Source organism: Trichosurus vulpecula, chromosome 5 (assembly GCF_011100635.1).
Source record: "Trichosurus vulpecula isolate mTriVul1 chromosome 5, mTriVul1.pri, whole genome shotgun sequence".
In the NCBI taxonomy this organism is placed as follows: domain Eukaryota; kingdom Metazoa; phylum Chordata; class Mammalia; order Diprotodontia; family Phalangeridae; genus Trichosurus; species Trichosurus vulpecula.
This window is the reverse complement of record NC_050577.1, coordinates 63,035,721-63,062,165: the sequence shown is the minus strand read 5'-3', so window position 1 is coordinate 63,062,165 and position 26,445 is coordinate 63,035,721. Positions and strand designations below refer to the sequence as shown.

General features: G+C 39.2%; 1 protein-coding gene across 1 annotated transcript in view; it reads left to right on the top strand.

Moving 5' to 3' along the window:
* Positions 1-270: 270 nt before the first annotated feature.
* Positions 271-26,445, top strand: part of C5H10orf67 (chromosome 5 C10orf67 homolog) — an 80,969-nt gene continuing 54,794 nt past the window's right edge. Inside the window, exons 1-6 of the mRNA XM_036760522.1 lie at positions 271-346; positions 498-675; positions 13,072-13,192; positions 15,220-15,363; positions 16,157-16,231; positions 21,428-21,574. Of these exons, the coding sequence (XP_036616417.1) occupies positions 271-346; positions 498-675; positions 13,072-13,192; positions 15,220-15,363; positions 16,157-16,231; positions 21,428-21,574 (741 nt within the window). The remainder of the gene's footprint in view (positions 347-497; positions 676-13,071; positions 13,193-15,219; positions 15,364-16,156; positions 16,232-21,427; positions 21,575-26,445) is intronic.

Here is a 26,445-nt window from a genome sequence, read left to right as displayed (position 1 = left end):
CCTAATTGTTAATTGCTCTGATGGACAGAGTGCGCTCAGGTGTGCAAAGGGCTTGACTGCCCTCGTTTGAGCTTCAGAACAAGCCTGGGAGGTAGGCGGTATTTATTTTGCCCATTTTACAGACGTGGACACTGAGGCCCGGAAGGGGATCCCTGTCTTGCATGAGTCACACTGTCACGTGGCAGTGGTGGAATTCGAATTCGCGGCGCTGCGCGCGCCGGGGTTACAGACCAGTGGCCGCTCCTGGGGGCCCGGGAAGCTCCCACGCGAATGAACCGAGAGGAGCGCCTGGAAGGCGGGGAGGGGGAGGAGGCACGCCCGGCCCTCTACGGGCCCCGCCCCCGGGGTAATGTTTACGAAAACGACGTGGATTTGCTCCCCCCTCCCGCCCTCTTCTTCGTCTCCTCCAATCAGAACACAACCTCGCTTCCGGGCCCTGGAGCGGTCGCTATGACAACCGACGCCAGGCTACACTCCCGCTGCCGGCTGTTCGGCAGAGGCGCAAAGGGCTGCGTCCGAGAGCACCGAGCTGCACAGAGCGCAGATGGATGAGCCCAAGAGCGCCGAAAACCCCCGGGTGGAGACGTGGGGCCCGCCGCCCACGATAGAGCGAGGGAAGAAGTACCGCATCCGTCCCTTAGAGGACCAGTTGGAATATTACGTTCTCGACCCTCGGTAACTAGGGGCTCCCGAGTGCCCCGCGCAGACGCCTTTCCCGTCACCTTAACCTCGGGCTTTAGGAAGCGCTCGCAGCCCGGGCCTTGACCTTCGCCCGAAATGCATCTCAGCTCCCGGCCCTTCGAACTCCCTTGCACCCGGTGCCTTCGCGCCCCTCGGGTCCAAGCACCGTGCCCTCCACAAGCTCCTCCGCCCTCCATCCCCGCTCCTCCCAGATTTGTACACTCTCACCCGCGAGGGACCTTCAGAGGTCACCAAGCCCAACCTCCTCCTTTTACAGATAAGGAAACTAAGGCCAGAGTGACAAGGTCAGACGGTGTCAGAGTCCACACTTGAACCGAGGGTCCCAGACTGCAGAGACGATCTTGATTTCTACCATCTCATATTCTCTAACCTTTGGTATCCTCGACTCCCCAAACTTATGACCAAGAACAGACAGCTCTAGGTGCACCAAGAATCGCAGAACTCACTGAGTTCTTGGTGCCCAGGTGCTCTAGGCAGGGATTCTTAAACCTTGTTTGTGTCATGGAACCCTTCGGCTGTCTGGTGGACCTTATGGACCTCTTCTCTGAATAATGTTTTTAAATGAATAAAATACTTAGGATCACAAAGGAAACAAATTATGTCGAAATACAGTTATCAAAATATTTAAAAAGACAAGTGCACTGGCAGTCACATTAAGAACCCCTGCTCTAGAGAAAGGCTGTCAGTCCATATCTACTCACTAATGATCTTTTCTGAAGCTAGAGCCTTTTGATTCTATTTCAGGGGTAATTATTCAATGAGGGGAAGAGGAAACTTTGAAAAATATTATTTTATGGATAAAAAATCTTTAGTTTTTACATCACCTTCATTTCTAACTACATCCCTTCTTTCTGCCCAAAACCTTATAACTAAGATTTAAAAAGCAATTCAGCAAGCCAGAGCACCCATCAACTTCATATATACAAAAAGGGTAAAACACTCTTAATGCAAGGTACTAGAAGACAGAGTGGGGTAGTGGGGGAAAACAAAGACAAACCCCCAAACCATTAGCCCTGGAGTCAGGATCAGAAATTTAGAACTGGATAGGACCTCAAAGGTTATCATTTTACAAATAATGAAACTGAGTCCCAGAAAGGCAGCCCAAGGGGGCCCTGGTGAAAAATAGAGTATTTGGACCCATGTCCTCTGACTTTAAATCCATTGTTCTTACAATTAGACCAGGAGGCCTCCTGATCTGGATTCCAAATTTCAGCCCTGCTATTTATACCATTGTAAGCTTAAGGAAGTGGTTTAATGTCTATTGGACTCAGTTTCCTCATCTATTTAAAAGGAGAGGATGGTACCAGGTGTTGTCAATAGTCTATTGTTATCCTAACAGGCAAAAAGAAGGGTGCTTGAAATGTCGCTGAACCAATGATCTCTCACTTTATTATGAGACACAAGGCCAATTCAAAATATCCTAAAGAGAGATTGACCAATTCACTGTAAACAAATGCCCTCTTTGTCCAACATATGCTTTTTCACACTTAGAAAAACACTTACTGTAGAAAGATAGAACTTGGGTCTTCACTAGTTATAATCCTTGAAGATTCTGGTAGCCATTTTTGTTTGTTTTTTTGTTTGTTTGTTTGTTTTTGGCAGGGCAATTGGGGTTAAGTGACTTGCCCAAGGTCACACAGCTAGTACATGTGTCAAGTGCCTGAGGTCGAATTTAAACTCAGGACCTCCTGACTCCAGGGCGGGTGCTCTACTCATTGTGCCACCTAGGTGCCCCCATTTTTAAAATAGTATGTGGACATAGGCCAAAATACAAGTTTAGTAAAATTTCGTAATGTTAAACTCATTAGAAAAATTTTACAAGCACTTGTCATTAAAAAAAACAGCCACTAACAAGACCACAGCTCCCCATCATCAGTAAACCTAAATGTCTGTGCCAAATCCTATTTATTGACATAGGACTATCTCCTTATTGTTGGAATGAATTGTGTATATCACAACTTTTAGAAAATAATGATCTTTTTTTTTGAAGGCAAGACAAGTACTCAGGAACTTTCGCATCCCTTGCCTATCTTTCCACCTACCCCACCCCCATTTGGCTCCCTAAGAAATGATAGATCTAATGGAACAGCCATGATTGGGTGTCCATTGTTTTTTAGATTCCAGGATGTGTTTATTGTCTATACCTATGAGCCAGGAATCCAAAAGTCCAAGAATTATGAGTGCCTCCAGGGGTGTGGATTTGAACAGAAAGCAACAACTCAGTGTTGAATAAATGATCCAGACCGAACTCACTGTAGGCTATGAGGGCTCAGCGAAGGTACCATGGCAGTTTAGACAGCAGAGTCTTGGGGCTGCAGCTCCTCCAGAGAGAAGGGGGTATAGATGCAAGTTCTGATCAAGACAGCTGAAAATCCACCTTTATTAATAAGGAAAGAATCAGCCATTCAGGACAAGTAGATGGTGCAGTGGATGGAGTGCTAGGCCTGGAGTCAGAAAGACCCAAGTTCAAATATGGTCTCAGACACTTACTAGCTCTGTGACCCCGGGCAAGTCACTGTTTGCCTCAGTTTTCTCATCTGTAAAATGAACTGGAGAAGGAAATGGCAAACCACTCCAGTAACTTTGCCAAAAAAGCCCCAAAGAGTCAGACACGACTGAACAATAACAATAGACATTTTAACTGCCTGGTGAATTTGCTTCTAACAGACTGTGTCAAGGGACAGAGTAGGAGTGGGAAATGGGAAGGGACACTGCATTTTCCCCTTTTTGACACAAGCAACTCCACTTTAGAATAAGCCTCAGTTTCAGTATAAAAGGATGGGCACATCTAATCCTGTATTTTGTCTTACTCTATCCCAGTTTTTGTGTAAGAACAACCAAGCAACCTACAGTAGATGGCCCCCATCTTATGAGCTCCAGCCCTTGAATATAACAGATTTGAATCTTCTACAACCATCCTACCCCCAAGGACAAACTAGTAGATTAAGAAATATGTAGTCCTTTCCCTAAACACAGAAAACTACCCCCAAACCTGACTGACAAATTGTGAACCCAGAATGTCTATGTTTTCTGTTTACTTAAGGTGTCCATGGGAAATGGTTAATATTCTGAAGCCCATAGAGACACCCTTCTCTATGTGCCAATATATTGGCTTATAATAATATACAATATAATATAATAATATATTACTCACTTGCATTAAATATGTAGGTTTTCTTTCTGTGATAACAGCAGCAAGCATAGAGAATGGGTCAAAGGCAAGAAGATGTTTCCAAGGTCTGAGCCTTTGAAATTATCTTTGACTGAATTAGTCAATCTCTCTTTAGGATATTTTGAGGTGACCTTGCTTCTCCTAAGAAAGGGAGAGATTATTGGTTCAGTGCCACTAATGAGTGCCCTTGGCCCCTAGTCTATTAGGATCACAAACATAGGGATAGAATAGACCATAGACATCACCATCATCCACTGTTTTTTTTTTTTAAAACAGATGAGGAAACTGGGTTCCAGAGAGTTTAAAGAAGGGTAACTTATTTTTCCCATTTTTCCATTTCACACTGCTTCCTTTTTAGAAAAGAAAAACTATGCAGTAAACACTACATATTATTTTCAAAACTACCCTGCTTTTATGTGCTTCCTTCTGAATTTTCTTTTGGCTCTGCTTTGCACTTAAAAAATTTTTTTTTCCACTCCTTCTCCCCCGACACTAGAGAAGACCACCATTTGACACAGATATAAATGTGTATGTGTATGTGTGTGTATACATACATACATGTCTATGTAAAACCATGATATGCATAGTTGTATTTATCAGTTCTTTCTCTGTAGGTAGATAGCATCTTCATAATTCCTTTGTAGTTGATTTGAGTATTTATAATACTCAAAATAATTATTCATAGTTGTTCTTCAAACAATACTGCTGCTGACTGAATACAGAATTCTCTTGGTACTGTTCATTTCACTCTTCATTATTTCATGCAAGTCTTTCCATGTTTTTCTAAGATTAGCCAGCTCTTCATCTCTTATAAACAGTTTACACCATCACAATCATATACCACAACTTATTTTGCCATTCCCCAATTTATGGGCATCCCCTCAATTTCCAGTTCTTTGCCACCACGAAGAGCTGCTATAAATATTTTAGAATATATAGGCTCTTTTCCATTTGCCCTAATCACATTGGGAAACAGACCTAATATGGTATCACTGGGTCAAAGGGTATACACAGATTTATAATTCTTTGGCTATAATTCCAGATTGCTCTCCAAAATGTTTGGATCAGTTCACAGTTCCACCAACAGTATATTAGTGTCCCAATTTTTCCACATCCCCTCCAACATGTCATTTTCCCCTTCTGTCATTTTAGACAATCTGATAGGTGTGAGATATCTCAAAGTTGTTTTAATCTGCATTTCTCTAATCAATAATAATTTATATGACTATATATGTTTTTGATTTCTTTATCAGAAGGCTGCCTGTTCATTTTTTTTGACCATTTATCAATTGGGAAAAAATTAATATTCTTATAAATTTGATAAAGTTCTCTATATATCTGAAACATGAAACCTTTATTTGAGAAAATGTCTATAAAATTTCCTCCCAAAATTTTCTGCTCTCCTCTAATCTTGACTACATTGGTTTTATTTGTAAAAACAAAAATAAAAAGAACAAAAAAGCCTTTTTAATATAATCAAAATTATCCATTTTACATCTCACAATGCTCTCTATCTCCTGTTTATTCCTAAATTTTCCTAACCATAAGTTGGATAGGTATATATTCCATGTACTAATTTTCTTATGATATCTACCTTTATATCTAGGTCATGTATCCATTTTGACCTTATCTTGGAAAATAATATAAGATGTTGTTCAGTGCCCAATTTCTGCCAGACTGCTTTCTGGTTTTCCAAACAATTTTGTGAATTGTGAATTCTTATCCCAAAAGCTTAACTCTTTGCATTTGTCAAACACAAGGTTACTATATAGTACTGTGTATTGTATGTCTACTCTCTCCCACTGAACTGCCTTTCTATTTCTTAGCCAGTATCAGATAATTTTGATAATTATTGCCTTATAATATAATTTAAGATCTGGTACTGATGAACCTCTTTTCTTTACATTTTAAAAATCACTTCCTTTGATATCCTTGACCTTTTGTTCTTCCAAATGAATTTCATTATTGTTTTTTCTAGCTCAAATAAATAATTTTTTGGCAATTTAATTGGGGTGGTATTGAATAAGTAGATTAATTTAGGTAAAATTGTCATTTTTATTACATTGGTTCTGCCCAGCATTGAACAATTATTATTTTTCCAATTATTTAAATCTGACTTTATTTGTATAAAAAAGTATTTTAAGATTGTGTTCATATAGTTCCTGGGTTTGTCTCGGTAGGTTTACTCCCAGGTATTTTATATTGTCTAGAGTTCTTTTAAATGGGGTATCCCTTTCTATCTCTTCTTCCAGGGCTTTGTTGGTGATATATAGAATTGTTGATAATTTATGTGGGTTTAGCTTATATCCTGCTACTTTGCTAAAATTATTAATTTTTTCAACTAACTTTTTAGTTGAATCTTTAGGATATTCCAAGTATATCATCATATCATCTGCAAAAAGAGATAGCTTTATTACCTCATGGCCCATTCCAATTCCTTCAATTTCTTTTTTCTTCTCTTATTGCTACTGCTAGCATTTCTGTTACAAAATTGAATAATATTGGTAACAATGGGCATCCTTTTTTCACTCCTGATCTTATTGGGAAGATTTCAAGCTTATCTTCATTACAAATAATGCCTGCTGATGGATTTAAGTAGATGCTTCTCATCATCTTAAGGAAAAATTCCATTTCAGCCTATGCTTTCAAGTGATTTTAATAGGAATGAGCGTTGTATTTTGTCAAAAGTTTTTTCCACATCTTATAATTACTAGTTGTTTCCTTCCATCCTATTTTTCCTCACTGTTTATCTTTCTCTCCATCTCTTTTTACCCTATCCCTCCTCAAACTTCTAATTTACTTCTAACCACTGCCTCCCTAATCTGCACCCCTTCTAAGAATACCTCCCTTATCTTCTCACCTTATCCTCCTATTTCTTCTAAGAGCCCTTCCCTCATCCTACCCCCTCACCCCTCATTTCTTTGTAAGTTAAGAAGACTTATATAGACTAGATGTATATATTATTCCCTTTTCAACCCACTGCTGATGAGAATATGATTCTATACTACCAGCCCTCTATCCTCTTCTGCCTACACTGTAACAGTTTTTCCATTCATGCCTCATTTGTTTGAGATAATTGCTCCATTTTACCTCTCCCTGCCCAAATTTATTTTTTAGGATCATCCCATCATACTCAACTCAAACCCAAGCCTTCTATCTACATATGCTCTTTCAAATTATCCAATAGTAACATTCTTGAGAGTTACAGATAATGTTTTCCCATATAAGGAGTAAATAATTTGACCTCATTAAATCCCTTATAATTAGTCTTTCATGTTTACCTTCTTATGTTTTCTCTGATTCTTCTTGTAGGTCAAATTTTCTATTCAGTTCTGTTCTTTTCATCAAAAATACCTGAAAATCCTTTAATTCATTAAGTATCCATTTTTTCCCATGCAGGATTATACTCAGCTTTGCTGGGTAAGTTATTCTTGGTTGCAAATCCAGCTCCTTTGCTCTTCAGAATATCACATTCCATACCCTTCTATCTTTTAATGTAGAATCTGCTAAATCTTGTGTTATCCTGGCTGTAGCTACACAGTATTTAAATTGGTTTTTTCCCCCTAGTTTCTTACAGTATTTTCTCCTTGACCGGGGAGCTTCATGGCTATAATGTTCCTGTGAATCTTTTTCAGGTAGTGATTGGTGGATTTTTTCAATTTCTATTTTATACTCTCATTCTAAAACTTCAGAGCAATTTTCCTCAACAATTTCTTGAAGTATAGTGTCCAGACTCTTATTTTGACCTTAACTTTCAGGTAATCCAACGATTCTCATATTGTCTCTCCTTAGTCTGTTCTCCAGGTCATTTTTCCAATGAAAAATTTCACATTCTCTTCCATTTTTTCATTTTTTTAAACTTTGTTTTATTATTTCTCAGTATCTTATACCATCATTACTTTACCCATGCCCAATGCTAATTTTTAAGGAGTTATTTTCTATAAATTTTTGAATCTCTTTTTCCAATTTGTTGCTTTTTTTCATAATTTTCTTGATTTTTTTTTACATTGCTTTTATTTTTTACTAATTTTTCCTCAACCTCTCTTCTTTGATTTTTAAAGTCCGTTTTTAGGCCATTCCAAAAACTCTTTTTGGGCTTGTGACCATTTGACAATTTTCTTTGAAGCAGAAGTAGCTGTTTTAACTTCACATGTTCTGAGTTTGAAGCTAGATCTTCTCTATCACCACAGTAACTATCTACCGTCAAGTTCTTTCTCTTTTGCTTACTCATTTTTTTAAGTGTCTTATTTCTTGGCTATTAACTTTGTGTCAGAGTTGGTCTCTAGACCGGAGGTATGTGGAATAACATTTCGGGCTTCAGGTTTTTTGTGCTGTTGTTTTCTGAGGTCTGTCTTGGGAGCATGACTTTCTTCTCTGCCCCTGAGCCTCCTCTGCACCCCTGAGCCTCGACCAGGGCCCCCAGCAATGCTATCACCTTACTGGTGCAGTCTCTCCTCTGGCTGCAAGCTTCAGCTCATTGCTCTGCCCGGGAACCAAAACCAGAGACTCTGCTCTCCTGTAAGAGCCCTGACCACACTTCACTGGCCTGGGCTCACCCCTCCTCACCCACAGCTGCAGCCTGGGCCTGAGGCAGAGCTGTGCACCTGGGCCCCTTATCCAGCCCCAGTGGAGGGCCCTGCAATCTTCCCCTAATCAGGACCCCCACCCCTTCACTGTGATGGAGTGAAGGTTCCTGAAGCAGGGGCAGTCCTCCAGCACAGCTGCCGCCAGGGCTGGTTGTTTGTTGATTCTGCCTTATCGGCCTGGAGATATTTGCACTTCACTCCTGTGGTCAGAGGACCTGGCTGGGGAAGGAGATGTGGATGGGGGTGGAGGTCAGGTTTTTCCCAACATCCTCCCAAATTATTTTAGGCTGCACTGCTTTACCCAGACTTGGAATTCTTTCTGCCATTATTTTAAATTGCGGGGGAATATTGGGAGGGTGAGGTAGTTTCCGGCCTTATTCCCAGAATCCTTTCTTCAGAAGGATAACTTCTAAGACCCAGGAACCATCTAGGGAGCCACAGAGTAAGCAAGAACAGGATTTCAGCAGTTCTCCCCATCCCTACCTCTCATGCCCAAACTGACCCAAGGCCAGAGACTCTGGAGTGAGAAAAGTGTCCTTGCAGGTCCAAAGCCCAAGGGAACACTAGTCTGCAGTGAGGGTGGCCGGATATTAGAATTCTAGAATGGCTGAGATCTAACAGCTACCAACTTTGATGTATTGTAATGTGATTTTTTTCAGGTTGATTTTGAGGTTTATTTGGGGTGCCTGCATTGAAGTAAAATTACTGTTGAGGTTTCACATTGAAATTTTTCCTTTATCAGTCATGGAAGAAATTAAACTATTTTTTACTTATATATTTTCTAATAAATTCACTCTAAAATACAAACATCCATATTTTTAGTTTTTCTTCAGCAGTACACACACACACACACACACACACACACACACACAATGTGCAAAGATAGTTTGTATCATTGTATTAATTTTTTAAAATGTATTTTTCTAACATTGGAAAGGCACTCCCATGTCACACTCTCCTTTTAAAAAATTGATATTGACAATAGTGTTTGTTTTTGTTTTTAAAGCAAGTTTTTATTCTGAAGGGAGGGGATAGACAAAGAGAAGGGAGAGAGAGAGATAGACAGACAGACACACACACACACAGAAAACTCTTATTACCATGGATGGTCAGGGTCAGCAGAAAGAAGAATATAGCCTCAAACTGTCAATCATTTTTACAATAAATAGAAAGTGATTTTTCTTTGATCATTAATCTCTGGCGTTTCTTTTAATGACGCTCTAAATTATTTTTGTTCAGCCATGCACATGAGCTTAGAGGTTCCTAAACTCAGGATACAAAATTAATTAGGTTAAGGCTCTAAAATATCATGCTCTGGAAAAGCAGAAAATTTCTTTTGAATTAAGATTTACCCATTATTACCATTTCCTGTTGCTACCAAAAGATAACTGCCATTACTACTATATTTGTAGGCATTTTTCTATCCCTGCTTTCAGACTTTAATATATTTTTAATCATGGTAAAAGCTAATGAGATATTTGAATAGGCTTCTGAGTGTTTTTAAGAGGCAGCAAGGTGACATTTCAATGCACAGAGTACTGGGCCTGGGAGTTAGAAAGACCTGAGTTCAAATCTCACCTTAGATACTTGCTAGCTGTGTGACCCTGAGCAAGTCATTTAACCACTGCCTGCCTCAGTTTCCTTGTCTGTTAAATGGGGATAATAATAGCACCTACCTTCCAGGGTTGTTGTGAGGATCAAGTGAGATGATAATTGTAAATCACTTAGTATAGTGCCTGGCACATAGTAGGTACTATGTAAGTATTAGCTGTTACTATTATAATATTCTGCATGCTTTTTAGACTTAGCCTGTCTTAGTTGTATATGCATGTAATTTAACAGGCTTTCCTAAATTTCCCCCAAAATTCTATCTATATGTGCCGTGTTTCAAAAAACTTAAAATATGGAGATTCCCAATTTACAAAACAGATGAATATGGGGGTGGTTTTATTGCAGTACAAGGAACTCCAAATTTGGAGTTAGAAGTCTCAGGTTCAAATGTGCCCTCTGCTATGAAATCACTGTGAGAACCTAGACAATTCACTTAAGCTCACCGGGACTCAGTATCTTCAGCTGTAAGGTGAACAAGTTGGAATCTACGTTATTATGTCTATTCCAACCTTAAATCTTCTGGTCTCTAACCTATGATCTATGACCAACTTCAGGGCTCCTTTAATGAGCCCCCTAACAAACATGGATCCCTGATCTTATCAATATGGATTCTCCCTCTCCAAGTGAATATTGCAACCTGTTCCATCCCATGTGATTCTTGCCCAGAAATCATCAGTTGATTCATCTATCTGCTAAGTGGTGCGGTGGATAGAATGCTGGGCCTGGAGTCATTGATAATAAGAAGAGATTACTATAGAAACCGGAAGATCTCATCCATTTCCTATGTACTTGTTGTCCACTTACTTTTGTTTATAAATGCTTTTGGGATGGTTTAGCTTGATTGGCTTCCCACCATGATTCCTTCCTGATTCTGATTCTTCCTCACCTTCTTGCCTCCCAACTACTTTCCCCATGTCTTTAACAAGCATATTTTCTAAGTTTCTTGTGTCTGGTAATTCATTTATTTATCTTTGAGTCAGCCATCCATTCCTGTGGCTACAGGGTCTTTATATTTTTGGGTCTCATTTATAGCAAGAAATGTCAGTATGAATGTGGTCCCATTCTTGGTGAGGAAGATCTCTCCTTTCAGAACAGCTAAATTAATATTTATAGTCAGTCTGAAACTACACAAAGACATTCTGCTCACTCTTCTCCCACTCTGCAACTGTCACCGTGAAAGCACAAAAGAGCCCACACAGCATTGAGGACCATGTAAAAAATATATTTACTTTTTGGTTACATTTTGAGCTCCAATCTGTCTCCTTCCTTCCCTTCCAACCCCGTGCTAGAGAAGGCCAATGTTTGACAGAGATAAATCTGCGAAACCACACAATACATACTTCCATATATCAGTTCTTTCTCTGGAGGTGGATAACATCTTCCTTCATAAGTCCTTTATAGTTAGATTTGAATATTCATATTACTCAGACTAGGTTAGTCATTCACAGTTATTCTCCAAACAATGTTGCTGATACTGTATACAACATTGTCTTGATTCTGCTTGCTTCACTCTTCATTATTTCATGCAAGTCTTTCCATGTTTTCCCAAAATCAACTGACTTGTCATTTCTTATAGCACAATAGTATTCTATCACAGTCATACCACAACTTTATTCAGCCATTTGTCAACTGATGGGCATCCCCTCAGTTTCCAGTTCTTTTCCACCACAAAGAGAGCTACTATGAATATTTTAGAACATATACATTCTATATTCTATAGGTTTTTCCCTGATCACCTTGGGAAACCGACCTAATAGTGCTATCCACAGACTTATAACTCTTTGGACATAATTCCAGATTACTCTCCCAAATGGTTGGGTCAGTTCACAGTTCTACCAACAATGTCTTAGTGTCCTAATTTTTTCCACATTCCCTCCAACATTTATCATTTTCCCCTTCTATCCTTTTAGCCAGTCTGATAGACAGGAGATGGATCCAGGACCATTTTCTATTTGTTTCCTGGATTACTGTAGCCAAATGGTTTATCATAAACTCCGGTGGCTTATTATTGCCTCCAAGAACAAATATGAAATGCCCTGTTTGGCATTCAAAGCCCTTCATAACCCAGCCCTCTCCTGCCTTTCTAATCTCCTCACACCTTACTCCGCAACACATTCCCTTTGATCCAGTGACACTGCCCTCCTGACTCTTCCAGGAACAAAATACAACATCTCTCAGCTCCCGGTGTTCTTTCTGGCTGTCCCTCATGCCTGCAATGTTCTTCCTGCTCCGCTCCAACCACTGGCTTCCTTTAAATCCCAACTAAAATCCCAGCACCTTTTCTCTGTCATTTCCTATTTATCCTCTATGTAGTTTGTCTTGTATATATTGGCTTGCGTGTTATCTTTCCCATTAGATCATAAGCTCCATGAGGGCAAGGATTGTGTTTTGCCTCTTTTTTTCATCCTGGGTGCTTAGCCTGGTGACTGGCATATATTATATATATATATATATAAATATATAAATATATATATAAATATATATACATAAATATATATATATATATATTTATTGAATTGACAAGAACCTGTTTAAGCCTCTTCCTACTTATGTATGATGATCCTTGGGCAACAGACACAGTCTTATTTTGGGGGGGGAGTAAGGGGGGAAGGCAGGGCAATTGGGGTTAAGTGACTTGCCCAAGGTCACACAGCTAGTAAGTGTGTCAAGTATCTGAGGCCCGACCTGACTCGGGGCTGGTGCTCTACTCACTTCGACACCTAGCTGTCCCCAGACACAGTCCTTTACAAAGTTCTTTCCAGCCTGGCCTTGTAGAACCTGTGCTTCAGAGAGATAAGGCCTTGAGAACACCTGATCAATGATATCCACATAATGCTGAGACCATTGGCATAGGACTCTTGTGTTGGAAATCATCTCCCTTGCTGATACATTTACATTTTGATTTGGCTTACAAGAAAAGGTACACACCGCCTTTCAGCAGTCCACATTTTATATACAGCAATGGTCACCACACTGATGGCTTGTTTGTCTTTCCTCCAGGCTGACCCTTTCAGATGATTTAAAAGTAGGCTATTTCAAAACAGATCGTGCTACTCAAACAGATGTCACTGAAGTTTTGGAAATAAGACAGCTAAGTAATACAACACAAAAACTAGTCAAGGTAATATCTTGACTTTCTTTTAAACTATTTCAATACTTTCAGATCCTTATTGTCTTAGTTTGTGTATCCTTCATTGACTTTGTTTGGGTTTCTTGAAATACGCTATTTTATTTTTTCCTTTTAATGACATTCAGCAGCTCTTGGCAGCATTAATTAAACCTCAGTGATGGTTATTTCATTGGTGAATATACTTAACCTCCATTAATATTAATGTATGTTAACGTGTGCGATGAAGTGTCAGTCTTGTTTTTCTCCCTGGAATTTGTTATACATCTGTGGAAATTTACTCAGTTATATGTAGGGAGAAAGAGACTGAACCTGAAGCATATCCATATGTATGTGTGCAGGTACATCCACCTCTGTGTTTATCTATGGATTATAGTTCTGGAGCTGGAAGTCAACACAGATAACATATATACTCTGTCCCCTTCGTTTTAAAGATGAGGAAACTGAGCCCCGGGAAGTTAGGTGACTTGCCTTCCCTCCCCAACTACCTTATATTTAGCTCTTTTCTATTTATTTGTATTTATTCTCTTTATATTTTTTTATGTTATGATTGTTTATATACTTTTTATCTGATATGAACTGTAATCAAACCTGAATCTTCCTTCTCTCATTCTCTCCTCTCTCTTTCTATTTCTCTCTCTCTCTCTCTCTCTCTCTCTCTCTCCTCTCTGTCTCTGTCTCTCTTTCACACACACACAATCACACACACACACACACACACACACACACACACATCCCAAGCCCATACAGGATACTGGTTGTGTGTGTGTGTGTGTGTGTGTGTGTGTGTGTGTGTATAAAGATTTACTAGGAGTACCAGAAAGCTCAAGTACATCTTGTCCCCAGAAAAAGCCCTACAAGTAGATGGAATAGTTGGTTACCTACACATTGTGATTTTATTAGTGTAGCAGGAATCCTCTTGACTTTAAATATCTTCCCACTCACCTGCCATGACAGTTTTCCCTGCCTTTGTGGCCTGAAATTCACACCATGAAAACCATTTCTTTGAGATTGACAAGAAAGGGAAGAGCAAAATTAAAAGGCTATTGTTCAGAAGATATTTTAAATAAGCTGGGCAGTGGGGAGGGGGGAGTAGTGAGAATCACTTTAGCCTTTTGACATTGGTAAATATTAGTTTATCAGATGAAATAATTGTGTCCTTGGAAGACAGCCTGCTTGATTGACCCTGAGGGGAATGGGATAAAGAATAGTTAAGTTTTAATGAAGAAGATGGGAGAAAGAGTGGGGTTGACATGGAAGCATGGAATGCCAAGAGAGTAAAGAGAGAAGCCGTAAAGGGAGCAGGAAAAGCTTGATAGATGGAATTAGATTTGGTTTTGAGTTCAGACTAACCATTGACTAGCTGTATAACCTGTCTAGTCTCTCTGAACATGGGGTTTCCTTATCATCTGTAAAATTGAAGGAGGGAAGGTCTGTAATATTTTCAGTACTTAATTTTCGCTCAGTAATAGGGTGGTTGATTGTCCAATGAGATCCAAATCTGTAAAGTACTTTATAATAGTCAAGCACCATGTTAATGTGAAGTTATGTCCTGGGTTCATATCCTACTGGCATTTATTTACCTTTGTAACCTGGAGCAAGTCACTTAACCTCTCTGGGCCTCAGTTTCCTTCTCTGTAAAATGAAAGACTTGAACTAGATGAGCTTCAAGGTTCCTTCCAGGTCTAAATCTGTAATCTTGATTCAGTAATTACATCATCATGTGAGACAGAGAGAGGGAGGGATATATTTCTTAGGACAGGGAAGGTCACTTAACCTCTCTCTGCCTCAGTCTCCGCTTGTTGTGAGGATTGAAGAAGATATTTGCAAGTGCTTTAGAAACCTTAAAGGACTGTATAAATGCTAGTTATTATTGTTATTATTGCAGTGGGTTTCTCAGCCAAGGAACCTGGGATGAGGGAACTGTGTGGCAAATACTTAGTTGATGTACTTTAAAATCTTTTCTAGAGATATTCCTATCTACATCTAATAATACATATTTTAATTTTAATTTTTTTTAGATTACTGATCTCCTTCAACGAGATTTTAAATATCTCAAAACATACCTTGAGATGCAGTTTGAGGACCGCCTGAGAGAAGAATCTATGAAACTCTATAAAAAACTACAAATGATTATTCAAGAAATAGTAGCTCTTCATGAAAAGGTGCAATTCTGATCATCTCTATTCTGATTAGATGAGTTGGTCTTGTTGGTTATTTATTTACTTAGGGCTATTATGAATGAACTGAATAAGGGTAACGTTGATTTGCATATGGTGCCCACCCATGACTGGGTTAGAGCCAGAGAGAATGGTGATGACTATCCTTCTTGGAGGAACTTTCCAAGACCTTGGCTCCACGAGAGTATCCCGTCTAGAACAAAGAGGAGCCCGGACTTGACGCTAGCTGCCATCTTGAATTGGAATAAGATTTTTGATCATTTTATTCCTAATGAAGTTATAATTATGAGAAGAAGCAGATAATAGTCTAGCTTTGGATTATCCAGGAGTTGCTCATCCAGTTTTTGACTTATACCTCTGTCTTCCCCCTATTCCACTTGCTGAACATTTTACTGCATATGGTGCCTCTACTGCAAAGGACAGGGGCAAGGAAGTGACAGGAAACTCAGATGGCTCTTTGTTACATTTTCAGTAGCTCTATCAAGAGGTTTAGGGAAGACAGTTTAAACTATTGCCTAGAATGAAATTTTACAATTAGCTGTGGACTTTCTTTACCCATATAATCCCTGTCTTCTTGGATTATATATTAGATAGATTAGAAATAGAATTAAATATAGTAGAAATAGATGTGGTATAGATAATAGTACGAAGAAAAGTGATTTCAATTAGAAGTTTCCAATTGATGGGAATAATGTAAATAACGGTTGTATATTATGAACATTATCCTAGTAGGTGTGGTTAGGGTGTCCTAATAATTTCATTTGTATTTGAATTGCAGAATGAAAACACAATGAGAAAAAGCTTCTATAAACAGTTATGTGATGCCATTGCTTCTATCAGAGGAGCGTATTCGGTAGGTTTTCTAGTAATGGAATGTTTCCAGTGGGACGCCATTTCAATTAGGTTACCTGAATTCCAGGGCCTACTCTTTTACTTCCAAATCTGCCATCTTAAAATTAACCTAGCAGCAATCAGACCCTATGATAATTAACTTAATCAATTTATGGATTTATAGTGGCAGATACATCTGCCAGTAAATGCATGTCCGTTATCCAAATTGCCCTTTTTCTTGTATAAAGATTCATGGAAAACTGAATCAGCAATTATAATTATAATAATATTGTTAACATTTATATAGCACTTACTATGTGCGAGGCACTGTGCTAAGCTTTTAACAATTATTATTTCATTTAATCCTCTCAACAACCCTGAGAAGTGGCTTGGCCAGGGTCACACAGCCAGTAAGTGACTGATGATGGATTTGAACTCAGTCCTTCCTGACTTTAGGCCCAGAATTCTATCCTCTGCGCCACCTGGTTGGCCCTAATCAGAAGGTTCTTTGTTGAACACGGCACAAGGTCAAAGAAATTAAATGATCGTGAGTGATATTTAATAGCTAACGTTTACACTTTAAGGTTTGTAAAACACTTTATGTGCATTATCTCATCTGACCCTCATAACAACCCTATATATTATAATCCCCATGTAGTATCTCATTCCCAAGTGAAGAAACTGAGGCTGAGAGAAATTAATGACTTGTCCAGGGTAACACAGCCAGTAAGTATATGAGGCGGGATTTGAACTCAGCTCTTAAGTTGAGGACACTGTTGACTCAGTCACCCAGATGCATCTAGATATTTCATCTAGGTCAGGACAGGAGAGACACCATAGTACCATGAATAGAGAGCTGGCCTCAGGGCCAAGAAGAGCCTCTGATATATGTTTGACATATGTTTATGTGTCCAGGAGGCCTCCTTGGCAAGTCACCTGATGGCTCAGTGATCTGATCAGCTGTCTGAGACTCTGAGTTCCAGAGAAGGTGCTGGCCTGCATGGATAGAGGGGCGTTTCTTCATCTAAGAACTCCCTTTACCAGTGAGATCCCAGGGCTACTCTATCATCATATCACCAATTTGAAATGATTAGTATAAGTACGGGACCCCTTCTGGAGCCACTCACCAACTTCCACTAGTGCTGGTAGGTTGGGTCCCTAGAGGATGACAATTGGTCTTCAACCTTTAGGGGTTTAGGGTTATTATTATTATTATTATTATTATTTTTTTTTTTTTTTAGTAATTTTACTCATGAGCCCTCATCAAGTACACTCCCCATTGATGATCAGCCAGACTTCATTACCTTTTAAAAAAAAAAGGATACTTACCGTGCAGGTCTAGCAAAGACAGATTACAGAAATACCCCACTGAAGTCTGGAGCATACTTTTCTCGAGTATTTGCAGATCATTCTTTCAGCTAATCCAGATGGCTCCAAAGCACTTCACTCCTCCCACATTAAGTACTTTTCCCCTCTTAGTTTATTCCTTTGATTGATTGATTGGTTCAGTAAAAGTGTTTATAGCTTTGGTAGCAATTGTTTTCAGTTCTGAGCATCTTCCCCTCCCAGACTGATACTTTTGTGATGGTAAACCAGGCTGTCTTTGGTCTCAATCCTTACCCAGCCCTTAGTCTTTGAATGGGTGTTGCCTCAGACAAAGCGGGGGAAGAGACCAGGGAAAGACTTAATCCAGAAAGGCCAAGGTCACCCACGCCATTGCCAATTGTCTTGACTTTTGTCTTGCTGCTGGACTCCAGTGACTCTGCAAGAGAGAATGAGGCTGATGACTTTGCAGGGCTTCGCCTTACTGAAAGTGAAGATGTCACCCTCATGATATCATTGGTCTTCAAGAATAGTGGATGAACAACATCTAAGACAACTAGGTGGAGAGAGGCTTTGCCTGGAGTCAGGAAGACATGAATTCAAATTCTGACTCAGACACTCGTAGCTGAGTATCACCAATTATAAAGTGAGAATGATAATAGCATCTATGACCTCATGCACTTACTAGCTGTGTGACCCTGGGCAAGTCACTTACCCTATGTCTGCCTCAGTATCATCAGTTATAAATGAGAATATTAATAGCACCTACTGGCCTCAGACACTGACTGGCTGTATGACCCTGGGCAAGTCACTTCACCTTGTTTGCCTCAGTTTCCTCATTTGTAAAACGAGCCAGAGAAGGAAATGGCAAACCACTCCAGTATCTCTGCCGAGGAAATCCTGAATTGGGGTCACAAAGAGTCAGGTATGACTGAACGACAACAAAAATTATGACATGGAACTATATAAAGAGGACCATATAGACTTGACCCTTATACTCTATACTCTAGGACCTTAAAACTGAAGACCAACATACTTTAATATTTTAATGGATACGTGATCTTGTATCTATATATATGTATATATGAGTGCTTACTCTAGTAATGCAGATGGTAGTCTGTCCATGCCTTTTCATGCTACATAGCTCTTGTCTGTGTGCTTCTATAACTCTTTAATAAAGGGTCTGTTCTTCTAGGTGTTTTTAACATACCTGTGCTGTTGCTAGCTTTCTCCGTTGAGCTGTCCAGCTAGGGCTTCTTCTTTCTCAAAAGGAGGGTTATCACTGTTTTGTTAGATTAGCCAGGCTAAATCTAATGGTCGCTTTTTCCTCTTGTCAATCAAGTCCGTTAATGCATCCAGTTAGCACAAGAAAGTTCTTTTCTTTTTTTTTTTTCCTGAACACCTTCATACTCTCTCTTCTGAACAGGAAGGAAGCCACCCAGGGTTTCCTTATATTTAGGTTGGGGCAGAAAATTCCTTTCAACTCCCATCATCTAGCCCCAGCCACTAGGGCACTGAGCATTGGCATAAATTGTTTTGCAGTTATAATAAAACCACTACCACCTTATGGCAAGGTTAAGATAATGAAGGTGTTACGTTCTCTGCCCGATTAACTAGTTAATTCTATTTTAATCTAAGATTATCCTTCTCAGTTTACTGAGATTCAATATGTACAGTAAGAGTATTCTTTGGGATTAATATATGGATCTGATTTTTCTAATTCAATATCTGGAAAATTAGCAAATGTAATGAGATTTGAGTGAAAGGAGAGGGACTTTCCTCTGGGAAATTCCAAAACACTCTCGATGTCCTTAGCTACCCATCTTTTAAAAAATATCTTCTTTCTTATCCTTATGAACTTGGCAAACATCAACAAGTAAGAACATTTCCGTATACAAAGAACAGCAGAAGAAGATTGTGCATGCCATCTTGAATCTGTAGATTGTATATAACAGGTATCAGGTAGGACTTCTTAAAAGTCTGTATTAAAGTTAACCTGCCTAGCCACCTTTTAAGCATCAGTCTCAGCCAGATGATGCTATAAGACCACCACAGTCTCTTAAAAATACCAGACTGGAACCCAAAGGCACAGAGGGCACTCTTGGTGGATGTAAGCAAGCTGAAAAAAAAAAAACAGCCAGTATTCCAGCCATCTTCTGACTATGATATATGCGTATGCCCATGTGCCTGGAGCTCTCCTTCCAGAAAAAGAGATCAAAGCAACATTACTGTTCCTAAAAAGGGGTCATCATTCAGTTGTCCTATGTCTGCACTTAACCATATTTATGATTTCTCAGGTCAAAATACTCCTTCCTGGATTGCATGCTCCTATGTGAGTTATTTTCCCCCATTAGAGTATAAGCTTCTTGAGGGCAGAGACTGTATTTGTATTAGCATTGCTAGTGAATGGTTCTTTCTCTCTTCTTTCTTCTCTCCTTCCTTCCTTCCTTCCTTCCTTCCTTTCTTTCCTTCTTTCTTTCTTTCTTTCTTTCTTTCTTTCTTTCTTTCTTTCTTTCTCCCTTCCTTCTTTCTTTCCTTCCTTCCTTCCTTTCTTTCTTCCTCCCTCCTCCCTCCCTTTCTTTCTTTCTTTCTTTCTTTCTTTCTTTCTTTCTTTCTTTCTTTCTTTCTTTCTTTCTTTCCTCTTTCCTCCCCTTTCTCTTTCTCACTTTCTTTCCTTTTTTCCCTCCTTCATTTCTTTCTTTCTTTCCCTCCTTCCCCTACCTTCCTCTCTTTCATTCTCCTTCCTCCTTCTCTTCCTTCCCTTCCCCCTGACCTCCCTCTTTCCCTCCCTTCTTTCCTTCCTTCCTTTCTTCCTTCCATCAAAAAAGACTAATTAAAGAACTGGGTTGGCTGGTCTGAAGCTTTCAATTGACAAGTGCCAGTTCTGTAGAGCTCTTGAGCCATCTACAGTTTATAAACTTCACGAGGGATTATCTAATTTAAACTTTATATCTCTCCCAACAGGTATCACGGTACATTGCATACCAAAGGTACTTAATAAATGTTGCTTTGTCCTGTATTGTATAAACTTTTAAAACCTGTCTCTTCTTTCCATATGGCCCCTCCTAACTCACTCCTTTTTGCCCTCTAAGCCTCTGAGCTACTTACCTGAGACTGAGAATGGTGTAACAACCTACAGAAGAAAATTTAGACATTTTACCTGCCTGCACGTATAATGTGGTCCAGGAGACAATGGTATGATCCAATTCATACCTGAAACCTTAGAATGTTTAAATGAAAAAGTTTCTGTTTAAAATGAAAACCTTAACCTTCAACAGTGAATGCTGTCCCTTTACAAGGCAGTGTCTGTCTACGTTCAGTTTCCATTTGCTGAAAATTACTGGATTTGTGTTATTTTTCAGCACTTAATATGTGTGTGCTACAAATCATTATGAGCACCTGAGCAGCTGATGTCAAGTAAGTGGAATCTTTTTTTCTTCCCAAACTTCATATCACTATTGCAAACCTAAGGAGAAATAATTAAACTGTTGAAGTTCAGAGGCATCTTTTTATAGCCTCAAATCCTGTCAACCCCTCAGTGGAGAAAATGAGACAAGAAACTCTCAGATATAATGAATAGGTAGCTTAAAAAAAAACCCACCATATTTTCATAACTCATGCAAGGAAAAAGGCAAACTGTGCTACGTTCACCATTCTATAAATGTTTTATTGTATAATTTCTTAATGTCTTTTAGCATAGAAAGTACTGTGCTCAACACCGCTGGCTTTAGAAGACTTAACATCTAACCTTTGGGGGTCCAAATTATAGAAACTCGCACTTGGGAGTACTAAGTCATTTAGAAAAAGACCACAGAGGTAAAAGACCATATCGTTACTTAATCTTGTCGGATTTTTCTTTCTGATTCGGAATGTTTTTTGTTTTTCTTTCCAACAGCAATTCTTTGAAGTAGATGACGAAATTGCAAAATTGTCCTCCGCAAATGCAAACCTTTTCAGAAAAAAGCTTAGGGAGAAAAATGATTTAATAAGAGAGTTACAAGAACAATTAGTGGCCTATAAGGAAAAGGAATTGTTCAAAGTGGTAAGTTGAAAGGGAAAGTATGGACTAATTGTGAAAATATCTTTAGCAAATATCAAAAAGATTCATTTTCATAGAGAGGAATGTTTGTGTGGTCAGAGCTATTACCCCTCTTGAGAGAGCCCCTAGGCCACAGAAGGAATTAAACTAATACTTTTTTTTTTTTATCTTGGAGGCACCTTGTAGCAGATCCAGTTTAGAAATAACAGCAGCAATTTCATAATCATCCTAAGAACAGTGAACATTTATACTAGTATTTTAAGGTTTACAAATAGCTTCTTTATGCTCTCCTTTGAGGTTCCCAGCAATGCCAGGAGGCAGGAAATAAAGGCATTAGTGTCCCCATCTTACAGATGAAAAAAATGAACAATTTTCTAGTTAGAATGAAAATTAAAGTGCCCCAGTTTTTTTCCTTGGGGGAAAACTACCACAAACTAGAAAACTATCAAAGGAGAAAAAATGGAAGGAAAACACTTTTTTTTTTTAATTGGGAATACTGGGGGTGGAACTGGTCCTCTTGCATTGTTTTTAATTTTAAGTTTGACCTAAATCAGAAGAGTCTGAAGCTCCCCACTTTATTTTAGAGATTCTGAAAGATGCAATCAATGTGAGCTCCTTGAGGGCAGGAACCAAATACAAATGCTTTTGGACTGACTAGCTGACTTCCTGCCAAGAGCTTTAAGAATAGTTCGAAAGCAAGAAGTTTGAACCTTTTTTGTGTGTCATAGTAGTCTGGTGAAGCCTATAGAGCCTGTCTCAAAATAAGGTTTTTAAATTCATAACATACATAGGATTACAAAGGAAACCAGTTATGTTGAAATATAGTTTCTAAAATATGTTTAAAAGAAATTCACAGACTTTTCAACTTCCCTTCATGCAGTAGAAGTCAAGAGTTGCCCTACTGCTCAATCATGGATTGACATACAAGGAAAGAGAAAAGGAAGTGGCTGGGAGATTTGACATCAAATTTCCATCTAGGAAAAGGAAAGAAACTTAAAAATCCAGACACCCAGAGAGCTGTCCCTAGCCCCTGCCAAGAAGGAAGGGTAGAGGTCAAGAACATGAGTAAAGTCCCTGCTGGATTTCCTAGGGAACCCCAAGTGCTGGTTCAGATTTGTCTTGTAATCCCTGGTCCTTCTAAACTAATTCAATGCCAGTCACAGTCAGGCAGCTGAGGATAATTTTATTGAAAACTCTAGGGCTGAGAAGTTTGGTGGAGCTCTGAGTTTTTTGCATCAGGATCATGAGGCCTGACACTGAGCAGCTCTGTCTAACCCCAGAGGTCTTTGGTAGAACATATTCCAGGGCCCTGTACTAGATGGCAAACAATACAAAGATGAAAACAACCCAGTTCCTGACCCCAAAGAACCTGGAATCGAATAAATGTGTGCAAGCTACATTCACAAATAAGGAAGAAGCAAGATAAAATGTGGTGTGTGGTAGATGGGCAAAAGATTTAAACAAAATGCTGTTTTTAAAAAAAATGTGAGGTGGAAAGAACCAACCCCATTCCCCCTTCCCTTTCTCATCCCCTCCCCATTCATACACCTTGCGGCCAAACACTGTTTCATTCTTCTTTGTCCCTGTTCCACCCCATCACCCCAGGCCCCAGGCCCCCAGCCCCTAGTTTCTAGCATAGAGCTTTGTACATAGTTGGTACTCAACAGATATTTATTGAACTGTGTGACAAAATTAAATCAATTCACTAGCCCTTATTAAACACTATGTGCTAGACACTGTGCTACAGAAACAAAAATGAAAAGTGGCCCCTGCCTTTAAGGAGCTTACATTCTACCCAAATGGAAAGGTCTTTCACCACTGGCTCATTTTTCCTGACCACGTTTTAGATTTTTCTCTGTTATACTGAGATCATCAAGAAGAGGGTGGCAAAGTGCTTTCGGTGTATGGTATCAAGAAAGGCTTCCTGCTCGGGGATGGGTGTACTAGGTGCCCTTCCAAGGCTGAGATGGTGGCAGGTCAGGGATGTAGGGGACTTATCTCTTTTTTTATTTCATGATAATGTGATATACAGTAGGAAAGAAAAAGGAACCCCCCGCCCAGTCTCTATATCTCTTTTTAAAAATACACGTACATAAAAGAAAACATAAGGGGAAATACTTTCTATCCTTTGGGAACAATCCTCCAAGAAAGTCTACACCCTTGGTGTGAGGTACATTCTAGTCAATCTTGTTCTCCCTTCAATGAGGGCTAGGTGAAGACTTCACCTTATACAATTGCCCCCCCTTGTGGTGAAAAAAAGTGAGCCCCTGAAGTCTGAGTGTCTGAAGTTTGAGAAATTAGGAACTTTGGAGAGAATTGCTTCATAGAAGTTGCTGTAGAAACAAAGCTAGCCCTGGAATACCTATAATATTTTACTGGCATTGGTAGTGAAATCACATTAGAAAAACTTAGTGTCAATCAACTTCATTATCTTTCCCATATACTTTTTGAGAGAATTTAAGAACTATTTCAATAGCTGTTTTGGGAAATGAAAATGTATGAAATAATTCTTTAAGTGGCACATTATGACAAAACAAATGGAAGAAGTAAAATCTTTTGGCAACAGGAGATGAATTCCCTATGTTGCTTTAGAAAAGACCTTGTGGTGTGTGTGTGTGTGTGTGTGTGTGTGTGTGTGTGTATGTTAATATGAAGAGGGGGAGAAATTCAGTAAGAGTGAATGGGTAAGAACAGTTAGGTGTCAAAGTGGATAAAGCATCACCGGCCCTGGAGTCAGGAAGACATGAGTTCAAATGTGGCCTTAGACACTTACTAGCTTTATGTCTCTAGGCAAGTCACTTAACCCCGATTCCCTCAAAAAAAAAAAAAGTGAATGGATACAGGGAGTTGTTAGTGGTCAAGAAAAGTTTATTGTTCTTATGCAGGAAGCAAGTTTATATCCATCTTCTCTTTCCTGTTATTATGGATGAGTTAGAGGACTTGAGTTTACAACCTTGTTATGTTATTTATTCCCTGTGTCATTTGGACAAGTAATGTAACCTCTGTGGGCCTCAGTTTCCTCAAATGGAAAATGAAGGGATTAGACTTAAATGATTTCAAACATTCCCTGAGAATATGTGGACATGGGTTGAAAAGAGAAAAATAATATTGTGAAAAAACCTTTTCTCTTGAGACATCTTAATGCTTGTCCTCTTCCCTGTCCACTCCCAAGTGGCATTCTTGTTTTGGAGTGGTTTTTCTCTAACTCTTCTTCACCCCAAATGTTGATGGAAGCCCCCCAGCCCCCACCCTTGGCAAACATGCCTCTGAAATGGAGCTGTCACTCAGGAGAGATAGCACCCCAGGGCTGCACTGCCTCCGTGTGTTCCCCAGTGTCTGGCTGTCACTTTCCCAGGAAAGCACCTGCTCTTCTCTGAGGCTGTCAGGAGACAGTGGGCAGGCATCAGGCAGCCCCTCCCTGTACCATATCCCTTTGAGAAGCCTCAATACTAGGCATGGTAGTCGCAGAGATGAGACAGACTTGCTCCTCCACCCTCTGATGGAGGCTGCCGGGAAGAAGCAGGAAGGCCCACAGCAGTCATTTTGCTTTCTAACATTACTCCCTCTCTCCCAGAGATGTTTTGGGGCCTCAAGGGCTGAGGACCAGGGAAACTACAAATGTAATGAGGACTCATTTGAGAAATGGAGACATGTAGGCCAGGTGTTCAAGTCATAGTTATGGGGTAACAGAGAACTATTACCAAAATTTGGTAAAGTTGCCCAAAGTACTCAGCCTTATATGATAGAAAACCTTCATTTCAATCATGTAAATGCATTTATTTATTTTTTTTAATCCAGCCTGATAAACGATCGGCACAGATAAACATTGACTGTACAATGTAGCTTTAAATGACTATACTTATTTTGTTCACTACCATTTAATGATCACCTTCCTACTAACTTTGTTTTGCTTACACAATTTAATTTAAAAGTCTCTCGGTTTAAGCAAGCCAAAAACTACTGCTGTGGGCAGATGGTAGAAAAAACACTCCCACAAAACCTGCCACTCAAAGTGTAACAGATGACTGTAGCTACAGAGAACTATTCCTTTGTTCATTTTGCTAATGAGTGTCCTCATTGCTGCAGGACACTGAATAGTTAATCACTTGCAGTTCTTCTTCATAACAGATGGTGGAGCCAGAGCTAAAGATTATCTGAGCAAGGCATGAGTTGTAAATTGATGAATGAGGAAATTAACAAGTTCTGTTTTCCCGAATTATTGCTCTAAGACAATAAAAAAAAATAAAGTGGGGGTAGTATTTAGGTCTTAAATAATGTTAAAATTTTCACATCACTTCACCTGATTAATTCAAATTAGGTTGTTTAGTTTATGATAATAGGTCCTCATGTAACCATCAGCTGTTGATGTTCAAATTCTGCCACTGGTAAGGAACTAATTCTTAAGCCTATTAAGGTCTGGACTGGTTATTTGAAAAGCCCTTTGAGTCTATAAATACATTCTGAAGTGATTTAGAATTGAATAATATCAGGCAAGAAGTGAAAGAATCCAAATATGAGAGATCTTTCTTAAGAAAACAGCTTTGTTTATATTTATGAGATTTAGGTAAGTTTTTCTAGTTAATAATTAATTATACCTTATTAAAAGGAACCAAAAATTTCTAGAAAATATAGTTTCCCATCAAACAAAAATTTAAGTATCACTCAAAATAATAATCAGGCTATCATATCACTAATTTATTATTTCAGTTGCCCTTTTAAAAATCTAAAACAAATTTTAAACATGCATATTAAGGAGTGAATCACAAGTTTATATAATGCATTTAGCTACCTCTTTTCTTTGAAATGACTGGGAATCATGCAGGCAAACAAGGCATTCACCTTCACACATCCTTTAAATTAATCAAAGGGTTGGA